The 23,274-nt window shown below is 38.3% G+C and overlaps 1 protein-coding gene across 1 annotated transcript in view; it reads left to right on the top strand.

Moving 5' to 3' along the window:
- ERCC3 (ERCC excision repair 3, TFIIH core complex helicase subunit) overlaps positions 1-15,367 on the top strand; it is a 23,985-nt gene extending 8,618 nt beyond the window's left edge. The window contains exons 10-15 of the mRNA XM_068948967.1: positions 3,054-3,256; positions 6,499-6,595; positions 6,785-6,902; positions 8,459-8,577; positions 13,522-13,674; positions 14,344-15,367. Of these exons, the coding sequence (XP_068805068.1) occupies positions 3,054-3,256; positions 6,499-6,595; positions 6,785-6,902; positions 8,459-8,577; positions 13,522-13,674; positions 14,344-14,478 (825 nt within the window). The 3' untranslated portion in view covers positions 14,479-15,367. The remainder of the gene's footprint in view (positions 1-3,053; positions 3,257-6,498; positions 6,596-6,784; positions 6,903-8,458; positions 8,578-13,521; positions 13,675-14,343) is intronic.
- Positions 15,368-23,274: the final 7,907 nt, after the last annotated feature.

Here is a 23,274-nt window from a genome sequence, read left to right on the forward strand (position 1 = left end):
TTCTCCCAAGAAAATGGGTAAGATTAAAATCTGATACCAGATAAGTGGAAATCTGTCACAGAGGCGCGTTAGAATATTGAAGCAACCTTTCTGGGACAGACTAAAGGTCTGTATAACTTAATACACTGTTCCTGAGAACTGTCAAATAAGATGCTTAGGGAAGACTATAAACATAGGGCAAGCGTGTCTGATACTTGTTCTGATTGCTCTCCAAGCCCACAGTCATCGGTGACAAGAGGACTTCTTGAGCTGCATGCGACTTCTGTGTATTTAGTAATCCTCAGTGGGTTTATTTTTCGTGAACTTGTCCTTTCTGCCATTGAATGGAAGTGAGGTTTTAGTAGCTACAGCTTGCTGTGGCAGAGTTTCAAAATGTAAGGGCCTTATTTGAAGAAAAAAAAAAAAAAAGTGAAAAAGCAACTGTCTTTTGTTGCTTTCTTTCATTCAATGCTCCCTAGCTCTGATACTGGAAGAGAGGGTGCAGAATTGATTCCTACTTATCCTCTTCTGGTCACCTCTGATAATTATCAAACAGTTAATGGCTTATAACTGGAATATAGGCAAATCACCCCTTTCACTGGAGGAATACAATTTATTGTAACAGGATGTGTGGCTTTCAATTGTTGTATGGATACTGTGGTCTGTTTGTTACTGCCGAATGGGTTGTCCCAGCTTTTAAAAAGCCTTACTTCTACTTTGATTTCATTTTTAAATAATAAAGCACGATTTAGTAGGAAACAGTCATCACCGTTGTTTCTTTTCATAGCTGTCAGGGGAGTCTTCCTTATGAAATAATACAGCTTTTCTTTAAAATCTATGAGTGGATTGAGTTTCCAGTTTCCTGCCTATTAAAGTGTAGAGATTATTATGAGAGTTGTCCCACTAGCTGTAAGTGCTGGAGCTACAGTACATACTAGAGACAATTTATAAAAGCAATTTTATTATATACATATTTGCTAGAAAGAATACTCGAAGTTAATATTATAACCAATCAATCGTAGTAATGGCATAGTAAACCAAACTGACTTTTGTAGTGTGTTTCTGCTGCTTTCTCTTGCATGAGTCAGTTCTCCTTTCAAATTTTTTACAAACGAGAGGTTGTGAAAAATAGTTCTTTAAAGTAGTAGAATGTAAATAAAGAGCATCTGGAAAGTAACGAGGTTGAACCAGTCTGTAGTTATGAATTTCACTGTACTTAAACACTTTGGATTGCATCTCAGAAGCATAATTCTTTTCAACCTCTAAACTCCCTTGTAGATATGGAAAAGCTAAGTATGGAGTACCTTTCTTTTGAACGATTTGCAGATTTTTGTAAAACTTTAGGACAATATTTTTGTTAAAATAACATTCTGAGTTACTACCAAAAGCAAAGAACCCCAAAAAGCAATGTTGATGGCTGGGAAATAATAAGTCTAATACATGCACAACTGCACTGCGTATTTGCTTGGATTTTCTTGGCATGTTGTTGAGAAGTAGTGTCTTTTCTCAACTTGCCTTATTTACCGTAACCAAGTAAGACCTCAGGTTTGACTCTTTTTAAGTGCAGTTCTTCCCGAGTGGCAAAAGAGGGCAGTGCTGCTGTGTGATAAGGCAGGTCTTGTTCACTGAGATTAGAGGTACTACTCTTTCACTGCTCCAAAAGAGAACAAGAAGAAGAGTTGTGTGAATAACTCCAGCTGATTAAAATAAATGCTAACTGATTTTGGCATGTCTAATGATTCTGGTGTTTTTCACTAGCTTTATTTTCAGAGGTTTGTAATTTACCCCTAATCCCGTTTGTAGCTGCCATACTAATTTCTGAGCTTGGAGAGTCTTGCAAAATATAAAAATGAAAAAGATTGGGGAGGGAAATAATAATTGTATCCATTTCCACATCTGGAACAGAATGCAAAATCAAGGCAAAACGTATTCAATACCCAGTATAGTCTGAGACACTGAGCAATAGAGAAGTTATTTTACTACCATGACACATTCCATACTCATATCTCATTCTCACTTTGAAATTCTCTCCTGATTTAAGAACTTTAAGTCTTTCCTGCAGATAGCATACAATAACAGTGGACCCTATTCAATGCATAAATCTATTGTTGCTGTAGTCAAGTGCTGGAAAAAAGCATTAAAGAAAAAGTTCCAAACAGTACAGAACAAATCAGGTTGTTAAACTCCTGTAAATTGGTAAATAGTCACATTTCTGAACAGATCTTTTAACTTCCTTAGCTGAACAATGGTTATGAAATAGGCATTTTGTTGCAGTATTTCGTTAATTTGTAGTGTGTAATGGATATCATAGAAAACCTATGATCAGCAGAATAAATGCGTCCTAAACTATGTGTTATAGATAGTGTCACTGCATTTGTGTAAACTTTTATTTTCATGCTAAGTAGAAAAGTAGGATACCTCAGAAACATAGTCTTGTGCAATATAGTCATATAATAAAATCATTATGTGTAGGGAAAGCTACTGAAAACTTCTAATCAATTGTAATGTTTTAAAAGCTGTAGAGTCAATACTGATTAAGATAAAGCTCACACCACTGTGGATGAAAAAAGGATTGGTAAATATGTTCAGTAATGAAAACTAAATGTATCTCTGATTCAAATTCTCAGAATATGGCTGGAAATTAATTTTTAAGCAAAAGACTCTGACTGATGGAATCGGGAGAACGTATGGAAGAAAGCTCATTCCCTTAATTATTGCTTTGTAAGAAACAGTAGCGTTCAGTGAAATTATTAGGCGTGAAGCACCAAGGAAATATTTTCCGATGTTATTCCAATCGCAGTGCTTATTCCTGTTGTGGATCTCTCTGCTACAGAATTTTTGAAGGCCAAAATATTAATAAGGTCAAAAAGAGTTTGACGGTGCTGGAGACTAGATCAACTAGTAGCCTTCATCTTAGTATAGAAAACACTGTCTTAAAAATTGTGGCTTGTGCCCTAAAGAAGGTTATCATGCATTATCATCCCCCAATGTCTTAATTTCTCGCTGGAATAAGATTATTTAAATAACTGTGGATCACTTTGTGTGGGTTTTTTTTTTTTTTTTTTTAATTCTAGGTTTGGTGCCCGATGTCACCTGAATTTTATAGAGAATATGTAGCTATCAAAACAAAGAAGCGGATACTGTTGTACACCATGAACCCAAATAAATTCAGAGCCTGCCAGTTCCTGATTAAGTTTCATGAGCGACGGAATGACAAAATCATCGTATTTGCTGATAATGTGTTTGCACTGAAGGAGTATGCAATCCGGCTTGGGAAGTAAGTGTTAACAACCAAAGTTGGCAGTATCCTTTTCCTCCTTCCTTGAAAATTACCTTGTAATTTCACAGATTTCAGTACGCTTTAGACATTTCTTACAATACACTGATTTAATTCTAATACTTCCTATATAAAAAGGAACTTGAGAGGATATTTTTGGATCAATTTTACTGGCATTGCTACATTATTCCAGTGTAAAACTATTTCAAAAGAATCTTTGTTTAGTAGAGGCCTCAGAGGTGTTTTAATCCAAGATTTCTGTGGAGGACCGCTAGTATTCCTCAGTCCATTTTGTTGTTACTAAAGGCCAGTGGTAGTGAGTGGTAAACCTTTTAAAAAGGTTACCAGAACTATTCTTATAACAGACTACAGGTTCTCCTGTCTTTGTGAGGGGAGGGTTTTTGAAGAACCCTCCAGATCTTTCAAGATCTCTTGGATCTTTGAAGGTCTCTTTTTTGGGGAAAATGAGCAGAGAAGCTGGCCTTAGCCTTTTTGCGGCAAGGCCAAATAACGTGCCTCCTGCAGGAAGCTGTGAGGCATTTTGACTGTGTATGATTTCATGTCCAGGGACTCAGCAGTACTTTGGAGAAAAATCAGAAACAAATCTCCTTGCACTTTACAAAATTTGCAATGTGTTTTGAATGTAGTTTAGTAGCCATGTTGTGCTGGCTTGCTGTGACATCTAATAATAAGCAGAATTAATAGTGCTGGATGAATTCCAGCACCCGTGGTCTCTTTCTTCATTTTTTAAATCTGTCTGGACAGAGATTAGCTGTAATGATGCTTCTGGAATGTAGTTAGTTGTGTTCAGCGCTCCGCAGAAAAAGAGCCTTTGAATAAAGACAAATGCTGGGAAGGTGATGCTTGCTTCCTAAGTAACAGAACAGTTGTTAACTGGGGGGAGATACTGCAGAAATGCATGGTAGAAGAACCAGTTGAAGAAGTATTTACTGTTTGCTTTTCATGTTCTTAAATGAATTCTCCTTTCCTCACATCATGCGTGGAGCTCCATGTTATACAACTGTCAGCGTTGGAAAGATAGGAGGGTTACAGGGCTAGATAAATCTAAGGGGTTATTTCTTTTAAACAGAGAATTTTCTAATCATAGCTTGCTATGAGCATATTCAAATATTCAAAGTTGGTTTGGGGCGTAAACAAAGTGAACAGTTATTTTGAGTGTGGCAGGACTGGTTAAATTTAAGCAGGAGAGAATAGTCCTCTGAGTCTTGTGGTGACAGCCAAGTCTGTCTGCACGGCCTGTGCTGGCTCAGCAGAGGAGGGAGAAGTGTGTAGGGTAGGTGGGCTCGCCGCCCAAGTGGCAGATGGCCACTGCCTGGCTGCCTTTGTACCCGCTTGTTCTTTAATCTCCCCGCCCCTGCCCTTGCCTTGGTACTGGAAGGGAAAGACTCTGCACATGACAGGAATTACTTTAACTTCAGGGCCACGGCATTCAAATTTGCTTAGCCAGCTCTTACTCTTTGTCATGAGTCTGTCATCCAGGGTAGTACAGCTCATGCGATGACTGTTCTTTGCCTGTTAGTGGTGTTATTAATGTATTTGAATCACTATTTTGAAGGACTGTATCTTTGGCAGTTAATTTTGTCTGTTGTTGGGAGAGGGATCTGCAACATCTTTTCACAGTGAGGAAAAGGGGTAATTTGGAAAAAAAAAAATTAAGCTAACATTGGATATTCTAGGTTCTGGATCAGGAAAGTACTCAGATATGTGCTAATAAATCATTGTCAAGTAGGGCAATGGGGGTTAAAAGGGAGGATTGACAGCCAGGAGTTTTGGCTTATTCTGTGTTTAATTAAGAACGTGCACGTCTTTGACAACTCTTCTTTGAGGCTTTAAGAAGCAGCAGGCTCATATATACTTTAGTTTCAGTGGGATATCTTGCCTTTCAGTCTTGATGGAGATTAAAGTCATCACGGTTTAGATATGAAATGACAAGGGTTTGAAAAAGAAAACATTACTGAGTACCACTAATTGAACAGTAATGGTATTGTTTGGGAGTTTTGCTTTTTAGCTGTGGTTTGAAACAATCTTCGGGTTAAATGCACTAAATAAAAAAATTAGACTAGAAGTGACTACGATTGCTTGGTAGCATAAAAACTGCAATAAAGTTTTCTGTAAAGAAAGCAAGAGGAAGCCAACACCCAGGAATCAGCTGAAGAATGCAGAAAACCTTAGTACCATGCACTGCATGTTTATGTTCAGTTACCACCCACATATGTGCAATTTAAAATTTAAATGAAGCTTTTGAAGCTGGTCTTAGTGTTAGAAAGAATAAACGGAAGTGTGAACAATTCTAATACAGATTGTAAAATTTATTTCCTGTTATTTGGAGATGTTTGTTAACAAGCCTTTGGAAAAGAAATGGAGCAGATTGAAAAACAGTGGCTATGCACACCTGCGTGCGTCTGACGTTTCAATGCAGGCTTTGCCATTGGTAGCCTTTTTGAACTCTGCTAGAGCAGGGAGAAGATAGCTATTTTGCAAGACACTCTAGAGATAGTGTCTTGGAAAATTGATAGTAATCTAAGACACTCCTGAAGTCTATGGGTGACTGAGAGTTTATATGAGCTTTCCTGATTGATATATTAAATGTTCAGGATTATTCATTGTCAAAGGTTGTGAACTTGAGGTGAAATGCCACTTTGAGCTGTGCATGGCCACAGAACGTTTGAGACCTCATTCTCATTTCAGTAGGTCCAGAAGTTGTTAGGAGGGGCAAGAGGTTAATTTCAAAGACAGGAGTAATTTCCCCAGAATAATATCCAAGAGCCAGCTTGTGACACTCAGAATATCATTAATAGAGAAGCTCATATTTTCAGGTGCTTAAATAGGAACCAAAGATTGCAGCTATCAGTGCACTAGGTCTTTAGATTTGAGGGAAAAATCTTTTATTTTAACAGCTGCCTTCAGTCTTTCATGTAGGATTAGCAAATGTCTTCAGTCTGTTGACGTGCAGCTTCATGGGCACACAGTAATTACGAAACATTTATAACTGTCAGAATTTATTTCTAGCAGACTGAGTTGCTGCAAATGGCTCTGCAAACAACTGGGTAGCTGCCATGAAGAGCTAAACAAGCTAAAGACAGACCATAAGCTCTGACAAAATCTATTCCATGTTTGTATCAGTTGAAGTGCACGCTCCCTTCCATGGCACCCTAGTACCTAACAAGAAATGACTGAGGAATCTTGAACTGATATAATTTGAATATGCCCTGTTCTTTTAGACCTTACATATATGGTCCCACTGCACAAGGAGAGAGAATGCAAATTCTACAGAACTTCAAGCATAATCCAAAGATCAACACTATTTTCATTTCCAAGGTAAGTGAGGGCATTCAGTGTATCATTGTACCCATCTTCAGAGTGAGCTTTATTGAAGAGCAAATTACATATGCAAGTTGTGCATTTGACATCTTTGTATCGCAGCTTACAAAGGCATACCTTTTATTATATCTTTGTTTATGATATGCAGAAATAGTATATTGCTCAGAGGCTGCTCCTCTGTCGTAGGTAGGCGACACATCCTTCGATCTGCCAGAAGCCAATGTTCTGATTCAGATTTCGTCCCATGGCGGGTCTCGAAGACAGGAGGCTCAAAGGCTGGGACGAGTGCTGAGAGCCAAAAAAGGTACATGAGATGGTGACCGGGGTCTGGGTCTTGGATCATAGTGCACCATTCAAATAATTGTTCGGTTTAAATTTAATACTGAAACATAGATAAAATAAACTGCATCATCTTAAAGAAGCAGGCAAATTTGGTAACAGCATCATGGCTGTTACCTTCTGAGGCAAAGGATTTACCTGCACCGGGGGTGGGATTATTTTCTTGCATGGCCGTACCAGAGAGACTGAGAGAAGCTGCTGATAGCATGTCATGCTACTCTGGTAGCCGCATGTGCACCTTTATTTCTTCTGCACAAGGGACAGTACTGGTATAGCCTGGTTACGGAACCAATCTGCGCTTCAGAAATAATTGATAAGCTGGATAAGCTGCTTTTGTGCCCATCTGAGTGACAGGACGCACCAGGTACTACTCCAAACAAGAACTTGCAGGGAGAGAGAAGCCTTCATTCATTCGCTGGCTGACTTTGACTTTTGGAGACAATGACTAAGCTGCTTTACTTTCTTATTAAAACGGTTTGAGAATTCCATTTTGTTCTTTTGTTTTAATATTTTTATAACAACAGAAAATCATTTATATATCTCTAGTGTCTCACAGGAAAATGAACCTTTAGGTATTTTGTTCATCTTTTTTTTTTTTTTTATTCCTTGACAATTTCCTCAACATCAAATCCTTGTTAAAAAATTATAGTATTACTCTACAAAGTGCAAGTCTCCAGGAAGTGCATTTTTGATACCACAGATTATTTTCTTTTAAAAATGGGAATTGGTTTCACAAATCAGTTGCATTGGTTTCACAAATCAGTTGCATTTTTGCAAAACATACCCAAGGAGCCTCTTGTTTAGAAAAAAGATTCTTAAAATCCTTCCTACTTAAGATTTGCATATGCTTTTTTGTGTGCAGTTTGTGCTTCTTACAGCTGAGGCTTTATTTGTGAATGCGTACAAAACCTGTGTTAGTAAACTAACAAACTCTTGGAGAGACCTTGAGTTCTAAAGGAGAACCCAGTGTTTTTTGGGCAGTAGGTATTGGGAAGCATAAGTAGAAAATGATAGAAGCCTGGCATATTCTTAGCTAAATATCTTTGTTTCACCTTTTTAAATGTAAAATCACTGCAAATTCTGGTCTACATTGATAAAACTTATTTTGTTTTTTTCTGTTGAACTTTTTTGACTTCTGTTACAATCCTTGCCCTAACTTTGTGCAAATTTCTTACATAATAGGTTTTTAAATAGTTTTTTCTTCTACTTTGCTTACCGTAATAAAGAAGCAGGTTCTGCTCAGAGCACTAGTGTAACTGAGTTAATCTACATTTCCTTTTCGATTTCTTCCTCTCACCCACATTCAAGTTGTTAAGAACAAGAGTAGGAATTTCCATACTGTGTACTTTGTCAATCAGTTTATGAAGGTGTGGGTGCAGCTCATCTTCAAAATAAACGATGCAAATTGATTTTGTAGAGAGACAAGTTATCTGAACACCCACTTTCACTGTTTAGGGATTTTTTTGTTCTTGGTTTCAGTGTTCCAAATGGAATTAATCACCCAGTGTCTTTGTCTCTTAGGCATGGTTGCAGAGGAATACAATGCCTTTTTTTATTCTCTTGTATCCCAAGACACTCAAGAAATGGCATATTCAACCAAGCGACAACGATTTCTTGTAGATCAAGGTTATAGCTTCAAGGTAACTTGTCCTTCTATTTGTTATAGTTATGCCCTATGCATATAACGCTGTATTTTCTTATGTTAGTAATTAAGTCGAATACTTGAGAACTGCAGCTGTGGAATGTGTTAATGAAGCTTGTGCTTGCAGGCAACAACTGTTTTGACAGGACTGTTTTATCACCTGTATTACTGTTACAGTAGATACAAGTAACAGTAGTACAGCTTCTAGGAAGGTAAGTATTCCAGCTTGAAACCAAGCAGCTGCTGGGGAATGAAGGAGAAGTTTACTTGCATGATTGGTTTGTGTTCATGTTCTTCAACTCTCTGTCCGTGCAGGCCTCTTATTGTATGTTCTCATACTGATTGTGCATAAAAAACATTGTTGACAGCTGTCATCTTTAGGGGCCTGCGGTGAGCCAGAAAACTTCCAAAACATCAAAAGTCACAAAGAGTTTCCAAATAACTCCAGTCTCAGACCCATATTTCACTCTAGGAGAAAATCTTTTTGCTTATGACTAAAGAGAAACATACAACAGCCAGGATTCATCCATCTTAGATTCATGCATTTGACTCCAGGAGTCAAAAAGTTAGGTGTCCAAAGTGTCTAGCCACCCATTCCAAAAGAAGTATCTGCCCAGGATCTTTGTTACACGCTGGTCTTGCGCACTGTTCTCAAGGTACTGTCCCAAAGCCTGCAGTGCTGCAGAAAATTAGTCAGGATGCAGCCGTATTGATACTGATGGCTCTGTGTTAGCAGAAGCTGTTCTGGCTAATGAAGCTCTTCAGACTGTGCTTATTTAGCCTCCACTAACAGTTTGACCTTGCTCTTGTAATTTTCTCTGCACGATATGAAATGCATCACCCAAATCCAAAATCACGAGGTTGAATGTTAATTAGTTAAGAAATGAAAGAATTTACTGTGGGAAAAGACTGTTACTGCAGAGTAGAAATCTTCCCACAATTACAATGTAGTCATCACAACAGAGATTATCATGACAATGCAAGAGCTATGACTTGTAACTTAGAAGTTTCTCCTAAAGTCCTTTTTGCAAAGGACTTCATGGTTTTTCATCTGCTGTCTCCAGACAAACGTAGTTTCCTCTCTTATTTGTATTTTTAGATAAAGTTTAAGCCTTGTAAACCAATTTAAAATTTCACTTTGCAGAAAGTTTCTTAGCATTTTTATTCATGTGTTATGACCTTTAAGAATGCTTTTCAAATCATCTGATTTTCAAGATTGTCTTCTTGGTTGCCATTTTATTGGCTAGGAGAGTCAACAAACTCCATGTTGTCCTCTCTTGGATACACTGATGCTGAAATCGCATACCCACCTGTAAATAAACTTTCATTTAAACAAAATGGTATTTGCAGTTTTCTTTCCCAAAGAATACTCACTGTTTAGTGCCTTTTGGTGCCTTGCTAAAACTTCTTTAGAGGACTGTCTTCTCCAAAACAAGCTGCTGCAACCACAAGGCACTAGCACTGTCTTTCAAGGAAACCTTGAAAGTTGATCACCTGTTGTACATCAGTCACCTATTATGTACCTCTGTATATGTCTTCCTCCTCTGAACATAAAATCTCATTCCACCAAAGCAGTGCTCCTCTGCTTTGTAGATTTCAAGACTGACTTGATTTTTTTTTTTCTCTTAATCCATGGACAGTCCTATGTTCTCAGCTGTTGGGGGCTAGAGGCATGGGAGTGTCATCATAAACAAATCTTGGCTTTAGATAAAGCAAAGATTTAAAAAACTGCAGTTTTACTACTCAATTAGAAGCATTCTTGATAAAAGATATCGTTCATAATAAAAGATGGGGTGCTCATACTGTTCTGTAGGGAATAAGCTTAATCTTACGGAAATGACACAAGCCTGCTGTTTGCATGGGACTAAGTGTGTGTATGTATAGGCCTCATTTTTATGATAATTTTGAAGACCATCATGATATCTAATAGATTACCAAAGCTTGGTGGGCTGCATAAAGTAGTTTTTTCCATGCTTTTTCAGTCACATTTAACTTACGTTCTGAATTGGCAAATAACTGCAGGGCCAGCAGTCGCCATCTTCCTTCATTCTCAGAAGGGTTAGAAGAAAAGGACAGGAAAAAGGCACAAAGACAAGCGGCCTCCACTTGAGCTTTGTTATTTAAGAGCTTTTGCTCATGAGGCATACCTGCAACAGTGGGCATCCCCGTGGACAAAATCTCTCTGAACTGCAGTGACTCTGAAGTAAAAAACTGCTCTATAATCAGTGGCCCATTAAAGAAAGCTTTAGAGAGGAGGTAGGGTCTCACACAGAAACAGTCATGTCACAGTGTTTATAGGTAGAAGCCTTGTTTTTCCTTGTAGCAAATGTATTTTGACCACACCATAGATCAGTACTAATCTGCAGCTAACTACCAACAAACACATCAGTGTGGCTATAGCCAAAAAGATTAGAGAAATCCCTTTACTTATATTTCAGTGCTTTGGATTATAGAACTAATTAAGAGGTTAAAATAGAGCTACTTCATTTTGCAAAGACCTAGTCCTAGGCGTTTTGGCATTGTATTGCAACAAAAAGCAGTGCAAGTGGCAGCTGACCAGTCTTGGAAAACTCTTTTTCTTGAAGCTTAGGAACAAAATGTGAGAGTATCTATTTTCTTTGGTTTGCCAGACTTTTAAGCCTTAGTCATAGCTGTCATCAAAGAAAAATAGGACTGGAAGGAGCTTTTAAGAGATCTAATGTGTTACTCCGTTCCAAGGCAGGACCAGCTTTACCTATGTCATTCCTGACAGATTTTTACCTTATTCTTCCAAATGTGGAGACTCTGCCTCATCTTTAGGTAATTATTTCAGTGCTTATGTCCTCCCCTTCAGAACTTTTGTTTCTAATGCCGGACCTTACTGAAAGTTCAATACTCCCATATAAAGGCAACATTTTGCACTTTCTTCTAGGGTTTGTTTTCTTCTCCTTACCTCTCAATAGCTCCATCATCCTCTGCCTTTAGCAAAAAAAAAAAAAAAAAAAAAAAAAAAAAAGGGGGGGAACAAAAAAGGGCTGGAATAATACTTGTTTGCTACATCGTGTATTTTGTCTTTGCTTCTTAAATAGGACCTTTGTCATCACAATTTACTGCTTGGAGTCTAATTATTTAATTTTTTTGGTTAGCTAACCAAAGCTTAGTTATTTACTGCTTCGTGTATTTAGAGGATGAATGTGGGATATATTACATCTTAAACAGCAAAAGAACTTACTATATCAATGAATCGGGGGTCATTTTGAACTTGACGTTTGTTGAACAGCTTAAGAAAATTGCGCACTGGAAATTCTTTCTATTCTACAAATCATATTAGCTTTGTTCTGCAGCCACACCTGGAGACAGGCTAGTGCAATTTAAAATTGCTTCTCATGATTCCTTTTTCTTCAGTTTTGAGATGACCATAGCCCATGCAGTTCTTAATAAACTAGAAGAAGGGACCAGCTGTGCTGTTCATTTAGCCTATGTTAATAGGACAGGTTGTTTCCCTGAATGGATTCTTAAAGCTAGGACATTTCTCAGAAAGACACACCTTTTTTTTTTTTAAGTCGCCATTGAGAACCACCCACAACATCACTAAGTTGTTCGAATGTTTCATTATCTGTGTGTTTTTCAAAAACTGTACTTTGTCTAGCATGGACTTGTTTTGCTTTAAGTTGCACTTGTATTTCTTCCTTAGTCTTTATAATCAGACCCAGCCCAGATTGCTGAAATGATTAATTTCTAATTCTATTGACTTGAGATAAGCTGAAAAAGGAGGATGAGGAGAAGAAATAGTGAACAATCAAGGGAAATGGTTGAATTAGTCTATCTAAAAACCTCTTCTATAACATTTGATTTCCCAATACATTTCTAATGTTAATTAAGATTCTCATGAATAAGTATGTGCTCATTTTCTTTTTTTCTGACCAGCTGTAAGAATGGGAAAGAGGAGAGAAGGAAGGCTGATATTTTGAAGAAAGACATGATATTTCAATAAAAGGCAAAGAATTAAAAAAAGAAAGTTCTTTCCTACTGCGATGATCCTCAAATCATTAACGCTTTGGCTAGCCAAACACTGATAACTTTTTTTTAAGCAGAATGTATTAAGTACAGGGAAAGTTCTTGTGAAGCGTGTGGAATACCTGTAATTAAGAAAGCCAGTTGCCTGTTGCATTGTAACAGAAACATGAGAGCTTTTCATGTCTTCAGGAAAGGAGAATCTTCAACTAATGAAATAAATAGCACTATACTGCCAGCAGATGGCGTATGCCATGCATCCGTGGTTATCTAATGACTCACTAAGAAGCAGCTTAATTATCTTTGCGTGCACAGGCACAAGAAGAAGAGTCCTTTTGCCCTGTTGCTGATGCTTTGTTGCAGGTTGCTGCATTGTCTCTCTTTCAACCACTGATCATGCACCTCAGAATTTGTTAGGTTGCTTTGCCCATGTTCATCAGAGCTCATGCTAAAAGTCCCAGTGTCTGGAAAGTCAATGGATTTTTTAAATGAAATATACAACAGTAGATCTTCAACTAGACGCATATCTAGAGCCACTGCATGAAGCTAAACCTAAAACACAGTTACTGGCCCCTCATAAGATGAATACGTATCTGAGTTATGTGTGCTGCGGTCAGGTTCCTTGTCAAGCTGGAACGGACAGTGTTTGGCAGAACCTTTCTCTGTCCCGAGGCTTGTGGGGTTTTTTGGGTTTTTGTTTGTTTGTTTTTAGGAAGTTTGTATTTGGCATTTCCAGCTAGAATTTAACAAGGGATGTATATATTGCATTTAGCAATGTGTTATATGTACCTGTGCTGTGTAGTGCTAAGCTGTTTGAACTGCTAACTAAAAGCTCAAGGTAGTTCCAAAAAGCATGTGGGATCAGGAATCCTTGTGTTGGTTTTGGACAGCTATGTAGAATGCTTAGAAGGAAAAAAAACCCATTTTGTACTGCACTTGTGTTTCCTAGGTGATAACAAAGCTTGCAGGCATGGAAGAAGAAGAACTTTCATTTTCATCCAAAGAAGAACAGCAGCAGCTTCTCCAGAAAGTCCTGCAAGCATCTGACCTAGATGCTGAGGAGGAGGTAGTAGCTGGAGAATATGGTTCCAAGTCAGCTCAGGTAATGAAGAATGCTTTGAAAAGGATGACTGTCGATGGTACAGAACTGGACCATTCCCCTCTCAGTTCTGTCCAAGTGTGATGCCACTGTTGATGCCATAGTATCTGTGTGAAACACTGGAAGAGAGACTTCCACAAGCAAGGAAAATATTTTAAAAACATTTTAAAGATGCATATATGCCAGAGCACTTGCTTTTTGGTGGCACTGTGATCCTTGGATCACCTTGCGCCCTAAGGGTAGAAGCTTGCAGGCTGCTTTTGTGCATATTCAAGAAAAGTAGCATTACTTGCAGGTAGCAGTTCAATATTTTTAGCAACAAATCTTATAAAAATTGCCTGAAATATTTGATAATACATAAGCTAAAAGAATGCTACAATGAAGTAGTTGATTTTTTTAATACTTGATTTTTAACTAAATGGCATTGTGGTGAAATGTGTTAGGAATCCCCAGTCCAGGATATCTTTTCATGTTAAATTTTACAAATTATGTATACTTATGGTGAATGGGAGGCTATGAGTTTTGTTGCAGGGAATCTTAAGAAATGTCCGAGACTTTTGGTTTTGAGGTAAGTGAATAGTGCTGCTCTCTGATTTGTGGGGTCAGTAGGTTAAAGTGTTATCTATCTAATCACACACTAAGTATGTGGGGTTTTTTTCCCTCTTGCTGCAGGTGTCCCGTCGTGTGGGCACAATGAGCTCTATGTCAGGAGCAGATGATACGGTTTACATGGAATACCACTCTTCCCGGAGTAAGGCATCTTCAAATAAACATGTCCATCCATTATTTAAACGCTTCCGGAAATGATGTACTTCATGTATGCATTTTGTTAAAACTGGATCCATGTATCGGTTTCCATAACTAAAAATATGGAGCTGAGATTTCTGACAGGTCCTTTGAAAGACTTTTTTATATGAATCTATATAGCCACCTATCTACTTAGCAATATATACACTCTCATGGATGAGTCTGAAAGGAAAAAAGGAACTAAATCTCACCACAGGAAAGATGTTATCCAAGGACTGGATCCTGGTTACACCCATCTGGTTTCCAGGGCAATTAATAGAACTTATTTTTATCGGCTGAAGACCGCTTTTCAGAAGAATTCTGTAAAGGTTTTGTATATGAAGTTTGTACTGATGTTTGAAATATTATTTATCTCATTACTGTGTCTGCTCAAATAAAATATTGATGTTTAAAATGCTTAAATAAAAATCGTTCCTTGAGCTGAACAAATCCTGATAGGAGCACTTGACATAATATTTTTAAACTGGGAGCTAATTCATACTAATGATTTAACCTTTCTTAAAAATCTAACAATTAGTTGAAAGTATTTTGAAGTTTAAGACAAGAAAGATAAAGAGGGACTCTGTCTCCGAAATGAACTCAAGGAAAACATTCCTAAATACGAATAAATTTCTGTGCTCCATTTTCTTCATTTTTTTATGTTCTTGCTTCTGATGAGAAAATGTTGAAATAAAGGCTCTTTTCCCTTGTCACTTATATTCTATTTATTGATCATGAAATAAAACCATCATTAACTGCTGAACAGTATTATGTCACTACAGAAGTTGTTGAATTACAAAGTGTTTTGACTTGCTGTCGGGTGAGTTGGAAGCTGAGATGTGAATGACAAATTCCCCAGTTTTGTTTGCTTTTTTAATTGCATTTTGGTTAAATGACAATACTGACGTAAGATTCTGTGTTTTTTTGTTTTTGTTTTTTTTTACTGTGCTCAAAATTTGATAAGACTACATTTGATCTTAATGCAGTAAGCTTCTAGAAAATGTGGAACGAGGTGGGGGCGGTCTGCAGTAGGGGCCTGCTTTTTGAAAAACTGCTTAATAATGTAACAGGTAGGCTACTTGGTATTTTCTTCTTATGCTAAACAAGTCAGCCAGTGTGATAAGTGGATACTTATTTCCACCATGCTTTAAAAATTGCCTTGGAACTGTTCTTCACCCTTCATAAATTTGAAGGAAAAAAAAACCCACTGCGAAATGTGGAGATGGCTTTAATAGTAATACTCATTTTTTATAATTAAGGCAGTAGCTAGAGGTAGAACGCTGCTATAGCTCTTCCTGTGCTGTAAATCTTGACCGGGATGTCTAATGATTTTGCTCTTCCAAGTAATGGATCTGCGTTGGATGCAGTGCTTTCAACACCATCTGCAACAATTGCAAGAGATAATCATTCCATGCTTCAATAACTGTGTTGGTATTCCAAATTTAGATTTAATTACTTTGTTATCATTACTGCAGTAATTGCAATTGCTGCCTGCCATTTCTTTACACAGATGACTGTAGCTGAGAGTGGCAGACTGGTTTGTTGTGACTCAATACAGAAGAGTTGCTGCCGTGTACTCATCATGGTGGGATGTGCACTGGAAGACAGCCAGTAAATTCTGCTTTCCAGACAGGTGTCAGCTGCTGAGAATTATCGGCTGCTTGTTTCTGAGGCTTTTGTTGTATCGGCCGCTCAGTACTTCAAAGATGAGCAGCGCTTGACGGTACAACCCCTAACCCAAAGGTTGCAACAGACTGTTCAAGAGATCAGTTTGTAATCCCAGCCCTTCAGGAAACTTAAGTTGTCTTGTTCAACCATAAAACTCAGCACTGAATTTTGTCATGTGGTTATCTGTATGTGAAGCAGGACTGTACATAGCAAATGTAATGTTTCACAGTGACCAGACAGTGCTTTGCGGCCCTAACAGTCCTGTAGACAGAATCCAAAGAATCTGGGTCCCGGCTCTCCTGGTGTGCAGCTGGTTCCTCACCTTGCTTTATCAGACACTCTTGCAGGCCAGTGCTTCTAGACCGTGAATTGACAGCAAGATCACTTGCTAGATAAACTGTAGTAACAACATGGTGAGAGCTGCAGGCTTGCCTTAAAAATGGAGCACATAATGCAAATTTTCCTGTTTTCTGCCATTGTGCTGCTGTGTACATAACTTTCTGAAATGCTGCATTGATTCCTCCAGGAGAGCTCTGGCACAACACTGCATGTTTACTAGCAGCAGCAAGTGTGTGTGATGCGGTTTATAGATCTGGATGACCTGCAAGTCAACAGTCATGGCTAGGTGATTACGCAGAAGGGATTTGCGCTAGGGCTCTTACTAACTTTGGGGGCAAAAAAAAAAAAGGGATTGGTATGGTAAAATCGTGTTTCAGACTGAGGGTCCACAGAGGCAAGTGTACTTTGGGGTAAGTACATCATTCCTTGAAAGTCTGCGGACAGAGGGGAATTACAATTTTCTTGGTTGTAATTCAGGTTTCCCTGCTGAAATAAAAGCTTTTGCTCTTCTCTCTTGGTACTTCCTTAGTTAGGCTGAATCCCATACTGAGGAAACTTTGTCTTGATTGTTTTTTGAGGAATTGTTATTGTTTATAGTTCCTTTTTCTGCTTCTGACAGGCTACCATTGTGAAAACTATATTTTTGTGTTCTTCATCCATAGGGCAAAACAGCAAGTGTCTGTCTGTGATGGGATTAATGTTGAAGGATATTATCGTTCATTAAATTGGCCTTCGAGACTGAAAGGGAAGAGTGACTTTGGCGTGGCCATTTCCAGCAGCCTTACAGCTCTGCAATTTCTATTTCTCCATGTCTTCCTATGCCCTAATTATTGTCACATTTTTAAGCAGCGCCCTGCTTTGTTCCAGGGTGCTTAAAAACTTGGGACTTCAAGGTGACTAGTTCTTAGGATAATTTAATGAGGTATATTATAAGAAGCACAGAAAGGATAAGGATCTAAAACTGCTACGCAAACCTACAAGTAGAGCTCAGTTCTCTATTTGTTGCAGTTGATGAATAAGTAGCAAGTCACACAGAGTGCTATCAGTACCCTAGATTGGCTAGCTTGCTTTAAATTAAATACATGCTTTTTGTACAATATTTGATTAGGCTTTAATGGTTGTCGTATGGTAAATTAAACCAAAGATTGAGAAAATTTTAGTTCATGTTTCTTTTAAACTGAAGTTGCTTTGATAGAAAGTTATCTGTAAGCTCTGTTCTCACCTCTGTTAAAATTTGCCCCTCTTGCAGGAAAAAACATGGGAATTTGGAAAGCATTCAGAATTCCACACAAGTGACTACGCAGCTTGAAAAAAGCCTTCAAAAGATGGGTTTGAGGATAATCAGAAAAGGCAAAAATCATGGCTAACCACATGGATTTGTCAGCGAAGAGGTGTTTCAAATCAAACGGCGAATTTTTGCTGAATTTCTGTCATTCAACTGCTGTTTTCCAGCTTTTCTTCCTTTCAGAAGTTCTTAGTACAGTTCTATGTACAGTGTTAGCTGAAAAGTGTTAACTTGGAAAAGGTTTAATATCTCAGATCATTACCTCTTTTACTTCCGTAAATTATATTTTGAGATGCATCAGTTATTTAAACACTGTGATGTTTTACATTCAGCACAGTATTTATTATATTGTATTACATAAAATAATTTTCAATAATTACAATTATTTCAAGGTGACAATAATAGCTGAGAAAACAAAATTCCTGGTAATATGATAATGTAATCACTGACTCTGAATAGCTGTGTTATTTAGGACACAAGAAAGCTTCAACAGAACTTTGTCAGCGTTCATGCAAAGAGGAGGGCAAGTTTAAATTGGATTTAGAAATAACGTGCTGAAGGTAACAAAGTACAATTAATATGACCTCATTATCTAGAGTGAGAGAACGGTATGACTGTGGATTTGAAGACAAATTATCATCCACAAATAATACATAATCTAAACGCTCAGTGGTCAAGTTAGCTAATACTGTGATTCCATTACATATCAAAAGTTAAATAAAATTGAACCACTTATATGAAGAGGCATGTGGTCCAACTTGTTTGAAATATCAAAAGTTCGAACTAACTAGTCACATAAAACAAATTTTCAAACTCAGCAGACTAACAGGCTAGGACAAACATCACTGTTTAAATTTAAAGATTTGTGATTGTGTTTTCAAGGCACCATTATGACTTCTGATAAATTCAAGTGCTGAAAGATTTTGGAAATAGGAGGAAATGTTTATATGTCAAGTCACACAAATGTGTTTTGGCTGGCTAGTGCTGATGGCATGAATTTGCCCTTTATTATTTGGTGGGCTTACATGGACTGGAAGGAGCAGGTTTTACTGTCATAGCTGCTACATTCACCATTATTCCTGGGAACTCCAGAGCGCTCTGATACTACTGAACTTCTGTCATCTAGATCCTGAAACAAATTCTTTATCAGATCTGGAAGGAAAAAGGGACCAGACAACACCGATCTATCCACCAGCTTGGGTTTTACCCTAAACCACAGAAGAGATGTGAAACTCTCTGCATTTGTCTCAAGTGTGCATTGTTATCCTTCCTTTGCTCTTCCTTCTAGTCTACTTTAGAAAATAAGTGTTTCAGCTTTCTCTCTCTCTCATAGCATAAATCTTTGGTTTTACTGATAAATGTGGGTTATTTTACTTACTGAAATTTAACATACTTTAGTTTGCAAGTTTGACCTCCACCTCAGATCCTGCGGTAGAAATGATCAGAGTACGGATCCTAAGTGTGGCAATAAAGCAGCAACCTTAGTGGCACGTACCTTAATAACTCTTATTAAAAGTCAAGCAGAACCACACAATTACGATTTGGCAAGGGAAAGAGAAGCAAGTAGTTTAAACAGTCCACGTTGTGCTAGCCCACATGTATGTATTCATATTCATAAGCATTCTTTTCGATATTTGATTATCTAACCACTATACAATTTGGCTACTATAGTTTGGATTGTTCTTTTTCCAGTTTACCTGGAAAAACAAAATACCTGCATACAGCTGTGATGGTTTACCACGGCATTATTATAACAGTATAGCTGAGCCTGTATCTTTTAGCATCTCTGCATTTTTTTACTCCTTCATCTAACTAACCTCCTAGAAATATCTATTGCTTATAAATATGTTTGGAACACCATATTGTGATAAGTTTGATAAACTATTTTGTGATGTTACAGTCATCTGTTACTCGTTCACAGCAAACTATATGGTATGAAGGCCTTTCAGGCACGCTTGTGCTAAGCCTTCCCCAACATTCATCATCAAACCTACTGGTTCACCACCTACATGACATAAAATATATGTTCCTATGGATGATAATTCCCTCATATCTCCTTTTCTGCAGGGAAGGTGGTCTTTATGCAGATTTGCAGAATTGCGCCCTTATTCTCTCAAATTCGTCCTGACAACTCTTTTTGGTTATGCTTAAAAGGCTTGATTTTGCTACACAGCTACTTTGTGCTTTCCTTGTTTATTTTTATTATACTTTGGAAACTTTTCAGGATGGGATTTTATTTTTTGCTAAGATCACCGATAATACTTTCTAAGAAATAAAATACAAGATTCTACTTGTGGAAGTGTTTTATAGGAGATCCCCTGATGAGGATGCTTTTCTCAAATGGCACATAAATTCTTCTGTATCTTTAAAAGCAGATCACCAGTAGGTATGAATTTTTATTCAAGGTTATGTCCTTTGATTTTTTTTCGTAAGCTTTGTTTTTCTCTTCTTACAGTAATAAATCTTTGCATTTGAATAATGGGTGAAACTTGGTCCTTGTTTTACTGACATTTTATTTTCTCTGAGTGTTTACATGTTTATTTAAAATGGTATCTGTGTTTCTGATCGTTTTAGTGCAAACATGAAAAAAATTAACATGAACTAAGCTGCCTAGAAGTCAAAGCAGAAGTGTGGACTTAACATCACAATTCTTATGATGGGACTACTGCCACCTCCTGAAATTCTTCAGAGGGACAACAGGTACTGTTCTCAGCAAGTTGTTGAAAGACAAAACCTTCAGGCCTGAAACTCTTTTTTCAAATAGTTGGTGAGAAACCCTCTTTCCTAGAATAATTTTCTAGGAATAATTTTCTATTCTTGACCAATCTGATAGCCTTCTAGGATGGAACGACTGGCTGGGTGGATGAGGGCAGAGCAGTGGATGTTGTCTACCTGGACTTCAGCAAGGCTTTGGACACTTGTCTCCCATCACATCCTCATAGGTAAGCTCAGGAAGTGTGGGTTGGATGAGTGGACAGTGAGGTGGATTGAGAACTGGCTAGATGGCTGAGCTCAGAGGGTGGTGGTCAGTGGCGCAGAGTCTAGTTGGAGGCCTGTAGCTAGCGGTGTCCCCCAGGGCTCAGTCCTGGGTCCAGTCTCGTTCAATGTATTCATCAATGACCAGGATGAAGGCACAGAGTGCACTCCCAGCAAGTTTGCTGATGATACTAAACTGGGGGGAGTGGCTGACACACCAGAAGGCCGTGCTGCCATTCGGAGGGACCTGGACAGGCTGGAGAGCTGGGCGGAGAGGAACCTCCTGAAGTTCAACAGAGGCAAGCGCAGGGTCCTGCACCTAGGGAGGAATAACCCCGAGCAGCAGTACAGGCTGGGGACTGACCTGCTGGAAAGCAGCTCTGCCGAGAAGGACCTGGGAGACCTGGTGGACAACAAGTTAAGCATGAGGCAGCAGTGTGCCCTGGTGGCCAAGAAGGCCAATGGGATCCTGGGGTGCATGAGGCAGAGTGTTGCCAGCAGGTCGAGGGAGGTGATCCTGCCCCTCTCCTCAGCCCTGGGGAGGCCTCACCTGGAGTACTGTGCCCAATTCTGGGCTCCCCAGTACAAGAGAGACATGGCGCTCCTGGAGAGAGTCCAGCGGAGGGCTACAAAGATGGTGAGGGGACTGGGGCACCTCTCCTATGAAGAAAGACTGTGAGAGCTGGGCCTGTTCAGCCTGGAGAAGAGAAGACTGAGAGGCGATCTCATCAATGTGTACAAGTATCTGAAGGGGGAGTGTTGAGAGGATGAGGCCAGCCTCTTTTCCGTGGTGCCCAGTGACAGGACAAGAGGCAACGGGCAGAAACTGAACCACAGGAAGTTCCACCTAAACCTGAGAAAAAACTTCTTCACTGTGAGGGTGACAGAGCACTGGCACAGGTTGCCCAGAGAGGTAGTGGAGTCTCCTTCGCTGGAGATATTCAAAACCCGTCTGGATGCGATCCTGGGCAATATGCTCTAGAGGACCCTGCTTGAGCAGGGCGGTTGGACTAGATGATCTCCAGAGGTCCCTTCCAACCTCAACCATTCTGTGATTCTGTAATTTTGATGAAAAAGAAGTAATTCACTATGAGCTAGTGGGGTGGAGGGGAAATGATTGTCCCCATATGGCGTTTACAGCAAAAGCCTACAAGAAAGTAAGTTAGTGCCACTTGCAAAACTGTAGCTTCACAATATAAAATTCCTATCTTGCTAGCGTATCAATGAGAGCAGATGTATTCACCATATTCATGTTGTCTCAATGATATATATGGGTCTAAAAACTATCATACTGATAAGCTGTGAGCTTTTAGGAAGAGTGCATTTATTTCCTCTCTCAATGTAGAAATTATATGAAAATAATTTTTAAAACTGGAGAACTGCAGCCTAAATTTGAGAACAAATGTCACTTTGATCTGTTGCTCAGTATTTTTAAATTTTTGTGGTAATTGTTCTTAGAATATAGCAAATGTAAATTAGATATAGAAAGTCTTTGTTTGTTGTAGGATTTGTCTCCGTCTTCCCTGCCTAATGAATAATCATGTTCTCTCATTTATGACATGGAATTAGCCTTTCATTTACTTAAAAGGATATACTTGCACTGAATTTCACATTCACTAGCTGTTTTTAATTTTTTTCCAGAAATATTTATTTTTGTATGAATAATTGTCTGGGAAAAATCTTTAGCTAAATATTAAAGAAATAATGTAGCCACACCATGCGGAAATGTAGGAGGAAAAGGAAACTCCAGAAGTAATCTAGATTGTAATATACTTAGACCTTGCCTGACAAATATTTATCAAACCTGTTCTTAGAAGGTTTCAGTGATAGCAATTACATAATCTCTTGAGATAGCTTGTTCTAATTAAAGGCTATGTGAATATCTAACCAAGATCTCTTGTATCTCCAACCTAAGCCTATTATTTTTTTGTCTCCTCTCTCTAACGTACGTCCTTTTTTTTTACAAAAGGTATACATTTGAAGGCTGTCATTGCGTCCCTACTAGTCATCTTTCTAGATGAAATGAATTTTCTCCATCGCCTCCACACACAGTTTTTTAAAAACTTATAATTTTTCTTGTTGATACTCTCTGGACCCTTTCAAGTATAAGGAAGCCTATTTGAAAGACATTATTTTAGCTTAAACTAGTATGTATTTGTAGATATTTTGTGTGCCTCTTATGACTGTAATATTTATTGCTGTATCTACATAGACTGATGCACGTGTCTAACTTTACTATTACAGGTAAATTTATTTCAGCAGACTTATTCCCAGTGATCAAATTGAGCAAATATTGATTGGATTTTGGCCCAAGAAAATATAACGTAGAAAAATAAATAGAGGAGAAGGAAAAGAAAGACAAATAACTTTGAAGCTCACTAGATTTAGTTATGACTAACTTGTTAGAAAAGTAAGTCCCGAAAATGTGGCTCTGCCCTCAAGTTTTACCTGAGCCTTTGATTGAATTATAACTGAGGTGGTATTTGGCACGTAATTTCTGAAACTAATCAAGATTTTAGGGGTTATCACTAATACCTTCAGAAGTATCC

The sequence above is a fragment of the Struthio camelus genome, chromosome 6 (assembly GCF_040807025.1).
Source record: "Struthio camelus isolate bStrCam1 chromosome 6, bStrCam1.hap1, whole genome shotgun sequence".
Classification (NCBI taxonomy): domain Eukaryota; kingdom Metazoa; phylum Chordata; class Aves; order Struthioniformes; family Struthionidae; genus Struthio; species Struthio camelus.